This window comes from Nanorana parkeri, unplaced genomic scaffold (genome assembly GCF_000935625.1).
Source record: "Nanorana parkeri isolate BGI_ZX_2015 unplaced genomic scaffold, ASM93562v1 scaffold517, whole genome shotgun sequence".
In the NCBI taxonomy this organism is placed as follows: domain Eukaryota; kingdom Metazoa; phylum Chordata; class Amphibia; order Anura; family Dicroglossidae; genus Nanorana; species Nanorana parkeri.
In genome coordinates, this window is record NW_017306785.1 from 673,167 (window position 1) to 687,286 (window position 14,120).

Genomic DNA, 14,120 nt, shown 5'->3' on the forward strand with positions numbered 1-14,120 from the left:
GTCTGCGTGCTGCTTGAGTGTTCGGGTTTCGCTTGAAGAAAAGGTGGCAACCCTAGTCTACACATATGGCGGCCTGATCATTTCTGCAAACTTTTAGATATGTATTGGCATTTTTTAGATTTATTTTTTTATAGGTTGTATTATGAATTAAGGTAATTGATCATTTGTAATGGGGAGAAAAGTTGAATAACGTTTCCTAGTTTGAAATCTTAGAGCATACAAAGTAATCACAAGAAGTCACAAGAGTCCTTTTCCTTCTCTGATTTATCACATGCATGGGTATATGCATGCATAACAGTTTCTGAAACAATTCATTGTGAGTAGGAATTAAAAAGAGCAGGAACAATTAACATGTTATAATGTTTCTGCTTTACCTCTTAGGGTTATATATGTGTGCTTTTATTCACTTGTATTCTCTCCCTTTCGGAGTTGACATGGCATCTTAATGTCAGAGTTGAAGGCGTAAAGGCTGACTTGTCTATTGCCTAAGCTCAGTACTGGTAACAACACTGGGCTGCTGGAATAGGCAAAAACTGCTTAACAAAGCCTTTCGTTCTCTTTCATGTAATCCTGACAGCTCCATTGTTAAATGACAGTTGTCTGATTGACTGTTGTAAGCACTTTGCTCGGGCAAGATTAAAGCGAAAGAATACAATAAACAATAAAAAGTTCAAGTGATCCCTAAGAGATAAGGCAGCACTATTATAACAATTCAGTGGCGAATAAAGCTTGGTATATGCAGTTAGAATTTCCATCCAAAAAAATGTGTTTTTTGAATGTTCGATTTTTTTAATAGTGAATGGAGTCAAATCGCCCATCGATTTCGACCATGGTTACAAAAAAAAATTGAGGGGGAGGGATGGAAAATGTTTCCAATGAAATGATCAAATTAAATTCTAATAGTGAATGTGGTTAATTAATTTAAAAATGAAAAGTTAAAGTCAGTTTATCATGTTTCTGGTGCATTATTGAGTGTTTTAAAGGGATTTTTGTATGAACATTCGTATGAAAATCTACCAGTGTGTACCCAGCTTAAGATTATTACAGATGGCCTTTGGTTACACGTTCTCTTTGCCAAAACCATTGCTAAATCCGAATGTAAATATTGGTATCTCATGGGTGCCTTAGTGATGATTCAAAATGCTTTGTGTTTCTTTTTTCTGAAGTGTATGTATAGACCAACTCTTTTTTTTACATTTTGGATAAAGTAGGAAAGTGTTAAAACTCCTGCCTGTATATTTTTTGCTGTCTGTGTACCATTGGGAAAATATCCCTACACTTACTATCATTGAGATGCAACAGGAGGTAGTTAAGCTTTACCAAAGCGAGGGGAATTTCCTTCTTAGAGTTGTGCCCAAAGCAGGTATCCCCATTGGAAGATTTTTCTCACCTCTTGTTCTAGGGACAACTCTAAAATTTGGATATCCCTCGATTTATTTCTTGGTGACAATGGTCACCAGTACAAATAAGTAAATCTCACCAATGGGTATATAGGCAGCAATAAAAACTTGAGGGAGGGTCTAACCCTTCCCCATTCTACCAAAAAAATTTAAAAACAAAGCTTTGCCTAGAGATAGGAAGTAAGCTTCCTGTGGACTGAATGTTGTCAACCAAACTCTTAATGTAGTCTGATTCCTCATAGATAGAACCATACACTGGGCTGCGCTGGATAATAATGACTATGTTTGCTTCTTTCTTGCAGGCTGCCTCTGTGCAGTAACGGTATCCGTCCCTCCGAAGGTTGAAATTGAAATTGGACAAGAGACAGTCTTGAGGTGTACACCGAAGTTCAGTGGCACACCAAAGTACGGTGTAGAGTGGTCATTTGTAAGTATGCATCTATGTTATCGTGTAGAAGGAACAGTAGGGCTCATTTGGAAATGTGCTTTGTTATATAGCATAAACAAATGACTAATATCTTTAAAGTGTAGTCTACAGCACTATGTCACAATGATCTTCTCACAAGGATCAGTGCTGCAGTTTCCAGTCAATCTATGATTTTGGATTGATGAAGGAAATCAAAGCACCTGGAGAAAACTAATGAAAGGCCAATGGAGATTTTGTCTTTCGTGAGAATGGAACCAAGGACCACAGCACTGCGAGGCATGAGTAATAAACACTAAGACTTAATGGATAATCTGAAGTGGTGGCGATATCTAAGGCATCTTCTAATGGTGGAAGGCCCATCATTGTAGCTCGCACTTTCCCTATAGCCCAAGACCAATCATCCACCAGGGAGATTATTTTTTCTTTTCATTGAATTTCAAACTGTTTCTTTCCATCTTTTCATACTGTTACCCAGAGATAAGCTCTGTCCTGGGTGTGTCAGGGCTGAAAAACAAGCAATGAAACAGGTTACAGAGGTGGAAACGCTTTACCGAAGCCTTTTTACATTGACCAGAATCTCAATAACAGAGTAATGAGTACAGAATCTACCCACTCGTTGCTTAGCAGATTCTGAGATTGGTAGGAAAATTAATCACCAGTCGGTGGCGGAGTACTGATCAATATTCTGTCCCAGTTGATAGATTAATCTTTTCTTGAAACTCAGGACATAGAGTTGGTAGTTGGAAGCATATAATGATTCTAGGCTGGACTAACTCACAGTAACCATATAAAGAAAGGTTTGGAGTGCATCTTGAAGATATTTTATTGTATATAAATTGGAGATGTCTATGTATTATTCCACTTATTTCTTTGACTTTAAGCTTTTCAAGAATGGTAGCTGGAACAAGGAGAACAGTTAAAACTGGAGCTGCATCTATACACCTAGCATTATACGTATTTGAGAATCATGGTCTCTATACTGAGTGCATTTATATTTTCTCTCTTGAAATGCATTTTAATTAGGGTACTTTAAGACTCAAAAGGTAAAGTCCACCTTTTTGCAAAAAAAATAAAAAAATCAATAAATGCACACTCAAAAGAAAAAATGTGCAGATATTGATTTTTTTTTTGTATTGAAACCTGCAGAGCATTTCAATCATCATAGTGGATTGTAGATGCAGTTTGCAGGCTCCTGCAGACTATTTCCCCAGCCCCTGCTCATACTGAGGTAGAGTGGGAACTGTTTGGGGGGGGTGGGGTGCTGGAGATGTGATCATGTTTCATGTTACACCATAAATATGGGTGTAACATAACACATGGTAAGAAAGATGGAGTTATCCTTTAAAAGCTTTGCCTGGATTAAGGATTTGAAGGGTCACACAATAAAATATATGTGTTAATGTGATTTGTGCCCTTTTGCCTTGATATAATATATAGGACTTGTTGTGCCGCATTGCATTTTTTAATTGTATTGACTTTAGTGGCACAGTGCAGGTTAATACACCCACTGCACGGCATGCAGGATTTTTCCAAAGCACTGCAGTACATTGTTGATGAACCATAGTGTCGCTCCAGGTTAATCAACACATTGCCCACCAAAGTCAGGTGCCCGCACAGACCATCACTGGTAATACTGTTGCAAAAAAAAGGGGATCCCGGTATACCGACATGTTCGAAAAGTGGCTTCTGTATTAAGCCATGGGTCAATGTCACATGCTGCTGTCCATTTTTTCTGCAACTGCAGTGCGATACATTGGATAAACTAGTTGTATTAAAACAATGGACTTATTTTTGCGTTTTCCTTGCACTTAAAAACAGCAAAATGCATGACAACTCATTCAATGTGAACAAGTACTGAAAGGTCTTTCTACTGTAGGATGGTGCTGGCTGTCCAGCACCAGTGTATTGAAGGCTCAGATCATTGAACAGCCCCTTCTCCACCCCCCTTCCCTATCACCACCCATTTCTTTGTGTAAGGGAAAGGAGATTAACCCGTTTTATGGAAAACCTTTTAACCTTATAGTCGACTATGGATGAAACAGAATCTTTGGTTTTATGGGTTTTCTAAGCCAGTCCTGGTAGGTAAATGGGTAAAAAAAAACATAATTGTGCTTTTCTAAGGTGACAACAGAATTGACTTTCTCATCAGGAATGCACTAATCTGCATTAACTGTCAACAGCTTTTGCTCTGACAAGTGGAAGTAAACTGGGGGAGGAAGACTCTCCCCCATCACACATGAGATGAAGATTTGACAATGGTGCGTTCCAAGTCTTCGGAGCATAATTGCTTTAGCAATTTACTTGTCAATTCACAAGAGATTTTCTGGTGCATATTGTGTACTGAATCTGATCAAAGTCACGGGTGTGACAAACATATTTAAAGGGTCATTTTCACTCAAAACTGATATTTCAGTGCTTGGTAGATGCCAGAGAATGAGAACATCTAACAGGTTTTTTTTTTAATTCTTGGTGGGATATCTGTGTTTGAGTCCCTCAGTTTGCAGACCCGCTGTAGCCAATATCAAGGATCACACCCTCTGTGTAAGATTTTTTTTAAATTATATTTTTCATTGCAAAAATAAAAGCAACAAGACAAGTTAGAATACACAAACCATGGCAACATTCAAACTCCAAGGTGGACATGGAGAGAGTCAGCAATTATCCAGCAGATAGCAGTAAGGGTGCCACATCAATGGTGTTAGGGTCTAGTATACAGTACTTCCTTATTTATATAAAATCATCAATTATCAAGCCAATGCGTTTTGGGGGCTCACACACTTCCCCTTTATCAGGGCTTGTAAGCTAAGTCACTTCAGGAATGCCTGAACTCAAAGGGGTTAAGAGTGTTTTTTGGTATATAGTATCAAATCTTTGCACCAGCAGGTAATAGAGCATAATTCTTGTTGAGATATCTGCACTTGAGTTTGAGTCTGCAGACCCGTGTTGGCCACTAAGATGGATGCTGCTCTCGCTGTTCGATTTTTCTGTTTATTTTACACTGCACAAAAAAGCAGTAGGAGGAGCTGGATTACACAAACATTGGCAGGAACATGCAAACCTCCAAGGTGGACATGGACAATCAGGATTTATGGCAGGGAGATCTTTCTGTTGGTGCATTCAAGTCATTAAAAAACAGGGACTGACTGAGCTCACCAAGTTACACCTATGACTAAATTATCATGGTACAGCCGCAGTTCCAGATTTTATCAGAAGTTGGCGCTGTATGTGATATATATACTGTGAGTTATCCTGGAAGCTGTGAGAGGGGGATCTCACTTTGTCACTGAACACAAAGAGCTTCCAACTACCTGGGATGTCCATCTAGTCCAATTTAATCATTGCAGAATGTATCCTGAATATTTTTGTGTTGTCAGAACAGTGGCTTAAAATATCATTTTCCTATGACGCTGGTATGGTATGATGCACCAGGTTAAGATGGATGCTACTTAGAGCAGTCAGTAAGCCAACAGATTTTTGGCAAATCACTTAATACATTTGGCTTATAATGTAAAGTAAGTGATTTTCTCACAGCAGTTGAAGATCATGCAGCTATTAGAGGGCATATCCACAGATTTGTTTATTAAAAGTTAATATTACATTATGAAACAGTATGCGTAAGCCTGGAATAAAAACCAGATCATTTTAAGGTACTGTAAATTCTACTAATACTATTCACTGCAGATCCATTAAGTTTTTGCTTTACATTTCTCTACGTAATACTTATCTTTAGCTTATCTCTGTGTTAGTTTGTGCCTTACAATTTTCTTCTCTTTTGGACATGCACAGATAAATCAGGAGGGGTCTCGAGTCCGTATTGCTACCTATAACAATGGGCGCACATCCGTGGACCAGGGAACGGACTTCACAGAACGAGCCGCAATTAAAAGTGACAACAGCCTGGTGATCAAAGATATCCGTGTCCAAGACGAAAGCACATTCTACTGCAGGGTGACCTCTACCAGTGAGGGGAGTGGTGAGGGCAGCACCGAGCTGAAGGTCTATGGTGAGTATGGATGTCTGTTATTGACTGTAAATGTATTGGAGTTTTTTGTTACTGCTGCTCTCTAGTTGTCTGTCAATACAGTCACTGCTAAATCAGTCATGCACTACCCAGGCGGTTGATTGGTGCTGTGTAAGTGCTTTGAATAATCAGTATACATTTCTTGATCGTACAATACAGGACACGGTCCAATTCGTAGACAACTGTGTAATATATTGGTATCACCAGGTGATTATACACTGGCCAGAGCTATGAGGACCCTCGTATAACCCCTACCACTCCCAGCAATCTTTGGAATTTAGTGTCCTTAGGTGATGGAAGCCTCTTCTCTATTAAGTGAAACTATCAGCATTCCTACCTTTTTACTGAATCTTCAACTAATTGCTGTAACTGGCAAGGGCAGCAACTTTGCAGCTTCAGCAAAGTTTCAATACAAATTTAGAAAAGGAGGAACCTTTTAAGAAAAAAAAATGTATGTCTAGGATTTACCTACATTTACTACCAAACCTCCCTCTTCTCATTTAGAACATATCTCTGCATTATATTTTTCTTTAAAGTGAACCTTCCATTCTTAACTGAAGGTACACTTTTTTGCAAGCCCCCTGCTTCTTCCCCAACACATATTTAAGACACAGTCTGTAAACAAACAGATAACCTTTAAAAAAAAAATGATTTTGGCCCCAGCCTCCAAGGCTTCCAGGAGGGATGGCTGATGTTATTGTACCTGCCTGCCGAGCTGGGGGCTCAAAATACCATCAGAATGCCCATTGCAAGAGTTCTTTCTTAGGGGATTTTGAGTGCCAAGCTATGGGAGGAGGCAAAGGTGAGGCACAGTAAATGGTGATGTCACCCATGCCTCCTAAAAGCATCAGAGGGCAAGGTAAGCAGTTTTGTAATTTTCCATCATTAGTTGTTAGGACGCTAGTGGCTGGGCCACACAGAATCATTAGTTGTCAAGACGTTGGTGGACCCACAGTATCATTGGTTGCTGGGACACAGACAAGGGTTTTGCCAGTGGGCCAATTGTTTGCCCATTGGTCAGACCGCAAATAGCTTGGGGTTGGCTGGAACTCATGGTTGACCTGAACATTATTCCTATTGGTGTTGAGTGTCCACAATCTGGCTATGAATACAAGGCGTTTCTTCACCTCTGCACTAGGATGTCTTATAAAATCTGGACTAATTATTTACCTTATAAGTGGATATTTAGTTTATAGACACATAAAACTAGGATGTTTTATATATAATACCTTATGTGATGCTTTGTCATTGCTTGGTATTTAGTGGGGAATGCACATTATCAATATTCCCTTATTTGATCTTATTAATTCATATACAACACATTTAAGTGCTGCCTTTGTAAAATTGTACTTATTTAATGATTTTGTTCTCTTCCCAGTGTCCCCGTCGGCTCCAGAGCTTACAGTAAATTTACAACTACTATCAATAACGGAGGATATTGCATCAGAGGTGTTTGTTAAGATTTTTATTATCTATTGCTCTGCCTTCCCACTTTTAGATGTATGCCGGACTCCTAAATGTCACATGTTTGTAATTGACATTATATTTTAGCGCTGCAATGACTTGTGATGTATTCAATTGGGCAACAAAATCTACTCGTTCTATACTAGGAGAGCTTTGTTAAGACTTCAACTTGTAAAAGAGTTTTGTGTGCAGTAGGTTTTTACAAAGCATGTGCAAAGCTTTTAGGAAGCAGCTGTCTTGAAGCTTTTAAAGCATCATGTAGCTTCAGTTTGGGTGAGGATAACCATAATGGGAGAACTGATGTAAAGAGACAGTCAGCATTTACATTATGATCTGTGTTTTACATCCCCAAACAGGATCTAAAGATGATTTAAAGTTGTATAAATTCTTTGCAAACCATGCTGCACGGACTGCTTATATAAGGATAGGTTCATGTGTATAAGACCTGAGCAATAACCTGCAAATCTGTCTGTAAATTGTGTTTCTCAACTAGTGTTTGGTCACTTAGTATAATGTTCCTCTATGCACCCATATCTTTTTGTCGCTGTTTCTTAAGGTTGGAACCTGCATCAGTCGGAACTCCTATCCAGCTCCAACCATTAAGTGGTTCAGAAACCAGGATCCTTTAAATGCTGGCAATGAAAAGGGGACAGGTATGAACCTGGTGAAGACTTGTATTTGGAAAAGACCATGTCATTTTCAAAGTATTAATATGCCATCTAGCCTAGATTAAAATGTATCTGAAGAAAAAATTGTTCTTGCTACCCATAGCAAGTAGTTGGATTCTACTTTTCATTCTTGTCCTGCACCGGAAACCTGAATAAGAGAATCCTATTGGTTTCTGAGGACAGCAAAACAGTATTTATAGTAGATCACTAGATTTCTGTGCCTTGATTGAGCCATTGGTAAAGCTCATTGTGAGAAATCTTCTTCCTTTTTATGTCTTCCTGCCATCTATACACATACATGCGTCAGCAGGTCCACTGTTTTTTGTTGAGAGACAGCTCCTGGTCACTTTTTAGAATCGGGAGCTGGCGGGACGGGCTGCCAGCGATGTGCCCACTGTGACAGCTGATCAGGCAGCTTGCCTCTGACTCCCAGCATTATGATCCCCTGAAAAGGCCACCAGGAGTCAATGGGCCAAAAAAAGTATACACATTTTAAGAAAGGAAAAACTGTATTCAAATTGTAGTACTCAATATATACCGATAACAAAAGATGAATACAAGTCACATTTTACTTTTGCAATTGCAAGGGGTGTTTAAAGTGGTTACCATCAGCGTCCAGACACTTCTGAAATATGGTGAACTACTGCTTGAGCAACATTGACTAAAGCGTCCACTTGTATCACTGCACATGCCGTTTCATTTTCTTCCCTTATCACGAATGCATGTAATTGTTAGGGTGTTGGAGGTTCTTTTGCATACTCATACCTCCATTGTCCTTGTACTTCCACAACAATCTCGAATTTTAAATACCACTTCAAAATGGTCTTATACTCCTCGAAGGACAACCGTGCTTCCGCCATTTTCCTTGACTGTCCCGCCTGTCGAAATCACGCAGCTGGGTGGATCTCGACAATAATGTTGGGATCCGTCCCGGCTGCGGTTGTCTCAGTATACCGCGAGCTATAGCTCGCAGTATACTGAGCTTTAGGTCACGGGAGGATGCTAGTTTGTGTTCTCCCGTGACCCTTAGGAAAACTGTGGGGAAAAACACTTACCCCATAGTTCTCCTTTAAGCTTTTCACTAGTAGGAACACAGACAGCAATAAAAACCAGACTGAGGTCTGAACCCTTCCTCACTATCCAAAACAAATAAAAAGCTTTTGCAGCAGTTGGACTGCAAGCCACCCGAATAGAATATGACAATGTAAGCACTCCTAGCAGGGTCAAAACAATGGATGTTCTAAACCTTCAATGACTTCATCCATTCTGTTAAACTGACAGCTTATGCCTCTTACGCTGGCCATACACCTGTCAATTTCTCACGGACTGAACGGAAGAAATTGACGCGATTCCTCAATCAACCCAAACAGCGTGTCGATTGAGGAATCCTGTGGTTTGCATTGTATTCTGACAGTTGCCGTTGGCACCTGTCAAAATACCCGATTAGTGCGGGCAGCTCATTGGCTGCTGGCTCTGATCACACGAAGATTTTCCAGCCAGCTCCTTTGATCAGTTGAAAGGAAGCCGACAACCCCACATGCTGTGCAAATTTTGTCCGGTACATTAAAAGTTGGAAAGATTAGAATTGTGGTGATCAATTTCCGCTTACAATTGTGTAAAAACTACTGCTTCAAAAGCTGCCAACTGGGAATGAGGTTTGGGGATACCATAGGTTCCTCAGGATTTGCAAACTTCACAAATCATGAACTTTTGGCCAAAAGCTTTACAGGTTCGGAGCTAAAGGAACACCTATAAAAGAGTGCATATCCTTTGCTCCTTGTCAGATGAGTCACAAAAGCCAATAATTACAAGGAATAGATGAATCATCCCCCTTTTTATATCAGGGTGGGCTCACTGCAGCCATATTGTCAGTGTGTTGGGGGACGTAACAGTTCTGTGTAGGCAGATATACTGTTTTTTATACATTTATATTCCTAATTTTGGTATAGGTACAAATCCCCCATGGACATGCCTGGCTTCCCATATCCTTGTATGACCTTAGCTTACTTATTAGCCCTACAAATGGGCAGAATTAAATAACAAGATTCAACACCTCTGGACTTCATTTGGGTTTGCCATAAAGTTCACAAACTGCAGACTTCAAAAAAAGTTTGCAAAATTGTTTGCACGCCAAATCTAGGCAGATTCGCTCCTCCCTTCTAGTAACAATTGGTAGAGTTTGAGCTATTAGATGGTTTAATGCATTGAGGAGATCATTATTAAACGCAATTATTTCCACCTGCAGATTTATACGCTTCCTCCCGCACGACAACCGAGGCTTCTGGCTTGTATACTGTATCTAGTACGCTCTTTCTGAAACCCCGAAAAGAAGATGCTGATGCTGTATTCTCTTGCAAAGCTGTGTTACCATTACCAGGCGGTGGTACCAGTGAGATGGAGTCAAGGGAGTTCAAATTGAATTTACATTGTGAGTAACTGAGGACCTATTATTGCTTATGTTATAGTTACCGTATTGCTGGTCATACACCTCATACACCGTTTGATCTGCCAATTTTCCAAAAAAACACCAAATCTGTAAGATCTAGGCAACCTAGACACAGGCCTTCTGGCCCCACAATGGATAATAGAACCTGATGTATGGTGGGCACTGTATAGTCTTATTAGCTTAGCTTAGTTGACCATGTAAAACATTGCTTCTCAGTGGTTTACTGAATTTCCTGAGTTTGGCTATTTTATTAAATACTGTTTACCATTACGCTTTTCAATAACAACAGAGATTACAGCCCTCAGACCTGCAAATGAGCCACTGATCTAGAGGGGTTCTGCATAGCCAAGTGTTGGCAGGGCTGTCAGGCATGGCACACAGCCACCCACACCTGCTGTTATCTGTAACACGTTCCCATGTATAATTTAGAGATGCAGACTTCCACCCCGCCTGCCAGTGCAATCTGGCTAAGTCTTGGTTGTTGACCCTGCACATATTGTGCTTTTTTGGTGGTGGAATAGCATAGTATGTACTTATTTGCTCTTAGCCTTGATGTGCCTTGTTTAGCTATGATGTGTAATCTAGTTACTTTGATACTAAGGCTGGTCAAAAGACAGCTGGCTTAGGAGGCAGGTAGTATAAATTCAGGCCTGGGTTAAGGCCAGGTTCACGCTTTCCCCCTCCTTACGTCCTTAAAATAAAAAAAAAACATCTTGGGCACACCAGCAGTGATGGGAGACATGCTGTCTGAAGATGGTCTATAGATGAGTTGCACAGTTATAGGACCAGCACAGGTGTGCTTCCCCTGTACACGATCATTGAATCTCTGATGTGCCATAAGAGAACCCTGAGGAAAGGTCCTTGTGATTTGCTCTGACCTTGCAACTTTCCTGCCAGATAATTTTCCTTCTCCAGATAGATAGCACATCTTAAGGCCTCATTCACACTGCCGCGCATATACGTGCGTACGTGCGTATTGTACCATATGCAACATATGCAAATAAATGGCTCCATACACATAGCTGCGTATGGAGCCATTTATTTGCGTAGCGTATATATGCGCAAAAACAGAATGGAACCGAGATGCGTCCGGGCAGCGTATGTCTGCGTATTTTACGCGCGTATACCCGCACAGTTTATTAAAATGTCCACGCATATACGCACATACGCTCGTATATACGCACATAGACGCTTGTATATACATGCATAGACGCGTATATACGCAATATACAATTTTGCTTGCGTTGTGTGTGAATGAGGCCTAACTGTGAATAGCTGTAAAATGTATCCATAGGCAGTATTGGGTAGGGGTGCAGTAAAGGGCATACATTAAAGGGATGTATGCATACAGTACAGGGAGGCAAACAAAGACGTCTGTACAGTAAAGAAATGTGAGGAGTGCACAATAAAGGGGAATTTTGCAGAGAAGAGGGTGCACTAGGGGTAGTTGTGGGGCCCTGCAGGGAAAGGTGTACAGTAAATAAATGGTAGCAGTGCACAATCATGGGGGACCTAGCAGAGAAGGCTGTGCAGTAATGGAAGAAGGGCCTTGCACAATCAAGGAGAAACCAGTAGAGAAGGGTGTACAGTACAGGGTTGGGTGCACAGTAAAAGGGTACCCAGCAGAGAAATAATGCGGTAGTCGGTGGATGTAATGAGGTGGGGATGTGGTTTAAACTTTGGACTGTGACCCCTACACCTGTACTTACACCAATAAAACAGCCAATTAGTATTTCCGAAGGAATAGTTTAAGGAGACTGCATTATAAATTAAGTAACATTAGTTGAGTTTGAAGAACTTTTATCTTCATGCCCCATTAATCTTGCTTGCTGTTTTCACTGTGCTTATAAGACAGCTTCTCTCTTCAAACATTATTCTTTTTTTTTTCTCATTCAGATTATACTGAAGCTGTAACTTTTATGGTTGAACCAGTGGGCCCCATAAAGGAGGGCGACAAAGTAACCCTTCGCTGCGAAGGAGATGGAAATCCCCAACCAACGTACCTTATGCAGAAAATAAAGGTGCTTTGAATAATGTTGTATATGCGCTGTCATATGAAATATATATTTTAAAAAAACTTAAAAATAAGGCTATTGCCCACAATGACTAATGAAAGTCTCATTTTTTTATTGTCCGATGTGTACTGTGAAAATGAGATGTGCAGTCAGATTGGTTGATTCTACAAGAAATGTCTTCCTTACTATGGTTATAGGAACTGACCTTTGGCCACTCTGAGGCCCCTGTTAGGGCAGAATGTCATTCATTAGTTGGGCAAGAACTACACATTACAACATATTTGCCACCCTAAGACTTGTAGTTTCTGCATAGCTGAAGGACAATATTGCTGCTTCCTTCCCAGTCAGACGCTGAAAAATGCAAAGACTGATCCATACCATATGCATATAAGTAGAGTAGTTCTAATATTAGGCTATAGCTACACAGAAGATTTTCTGTAGCTCAGTTGTGCAGCTAAAACTGCTAGCAATGAATTAATAGGAGTAGCAAATGATCAAGGAATGGATGGAACACATGGCTTTGTATGAAGTAAGCCACATGATTAGCACTTAGTAGTGATCAGTGTCTCCTAAGGCTACAAACATGTACAACTGATCACTACAAGATACTACTTCTGTAGCTTGCTCCACCAAGGACTGTGTGTTCCATCTGCCCAACAATTCATTTCTAGCACGTAGTAGAGACTAATGGGTCCAATTATGTACAACTGATTATGAAAAGGTGCTACTTGTGTAGCTTACTCCATTGTGTCTGCGATCCGGTCCGATGCGATCAAAATAGTGCTTGTAGCATTTTGATCGCACCGGACCGCAGGCACAATGTGCCTTGCGATCCCGTACGGGCGATCGCATTGTGGCCGGAGGGCGTGGCTATGGTGCCATTCACTTCAATGGCCAGCCACGCCCCCTCCGGCCCCACGAAATACTGAGCCGGCGGTAATGCGATGCAGTGCGTTCCGACCAGAAAGTGGCCGAAACCCACTGCATATGGTGTGAACAGGCCCTTAGAATCCATGTGTTTCACCTCCCTAGCAATCACTCAAAAGCATGTATGCATGTATTGATTCATTTCTCACAATACACCAATTATGTACAACTTATCACAACAAGATGATACTTGTGTAGCTTGCTCCACCAAGGACTATGTGATCCATCTGCCCAACAATTCATTTCCAGCATGTAGTAGAGAATAATGGGTCCAATTATGTACAACTGATTATGACAAGGTGCTACTTGTGTAGCTTACTCCATAAGAAGCCATGTTTTTCACATCCCTAGCAATCACTCGATAGCATGTAGTGTTGATTCATTTCTCACAATGCTCCAATTATATACAACTTATCACAACAAGATGATACTTGTGTAGTCTACTCCGTAAGAAACCATGTGTTCCATCTGCCTAGCAATCAGTTGCTAGCCTGTGGTATGTTGTATAGTGCTTCAATGATATATAACTGACCATGGCAAGATGCTACTTGTGTGGTTGAGAAAGTCAACATTTTCTGTGTAGCTCTCATCATATGAGGCGACTTTGAGCAAGTTAATTCTCTCAAGAACAAGAGTTTACAATTTCCTGTGTAGCTTAGCCCTCAACTCTTAATCTGCGTGGTTTTTCTGAGTTAGTGAATATGAAAATACCAAAGTCAAAGAGTAAGCATAACACTCAGAAAACTCACATT

The 14,120-nt window shown here is 40.5% G+C and overlaps 1 protein-coding gene across 1 annotated transcript in view; it reads left to right on the forward strand.

The window, feature by feature from the left end:
* The window catches only part of BCAM (basal cell adhesion molecule (Lutheran blood group)), a 71,995-nt gene that overhangs the window by 23,494 nt on the left and 34,381 nt on the right, over positions 1 to 14,120 (forward strand). The window contains exons 4-9 of the mRNA XM_018561328.1: positions 1,703 to 1,827; positions 5,614 to 5,830; positions 7,227 to 7,297; positions 7,869 to 7,965; positions 10,226 to 10,408; positions 12,323 to 12,447. Of these exons, the coding sequence (XP_018416830.1) occupies positions 1,703 to 1,827; positions 5,614 to 5,830; positions 7,227 to 7,297; positions 7,869 to 7,965; positions 10,226 to 10,408; positions 12,323 to 12,447 (818 nt within the window). The remainder of the gene's footprint in view (positions 1 to 1,702; positions 1,828 to 5,613; positions 5,831 to 7,226; positions 7,298 to 7,868; positions 7,966 to 10,225; positions 10,409 to 12,322; positions 12,448 to 14,120) is intronic.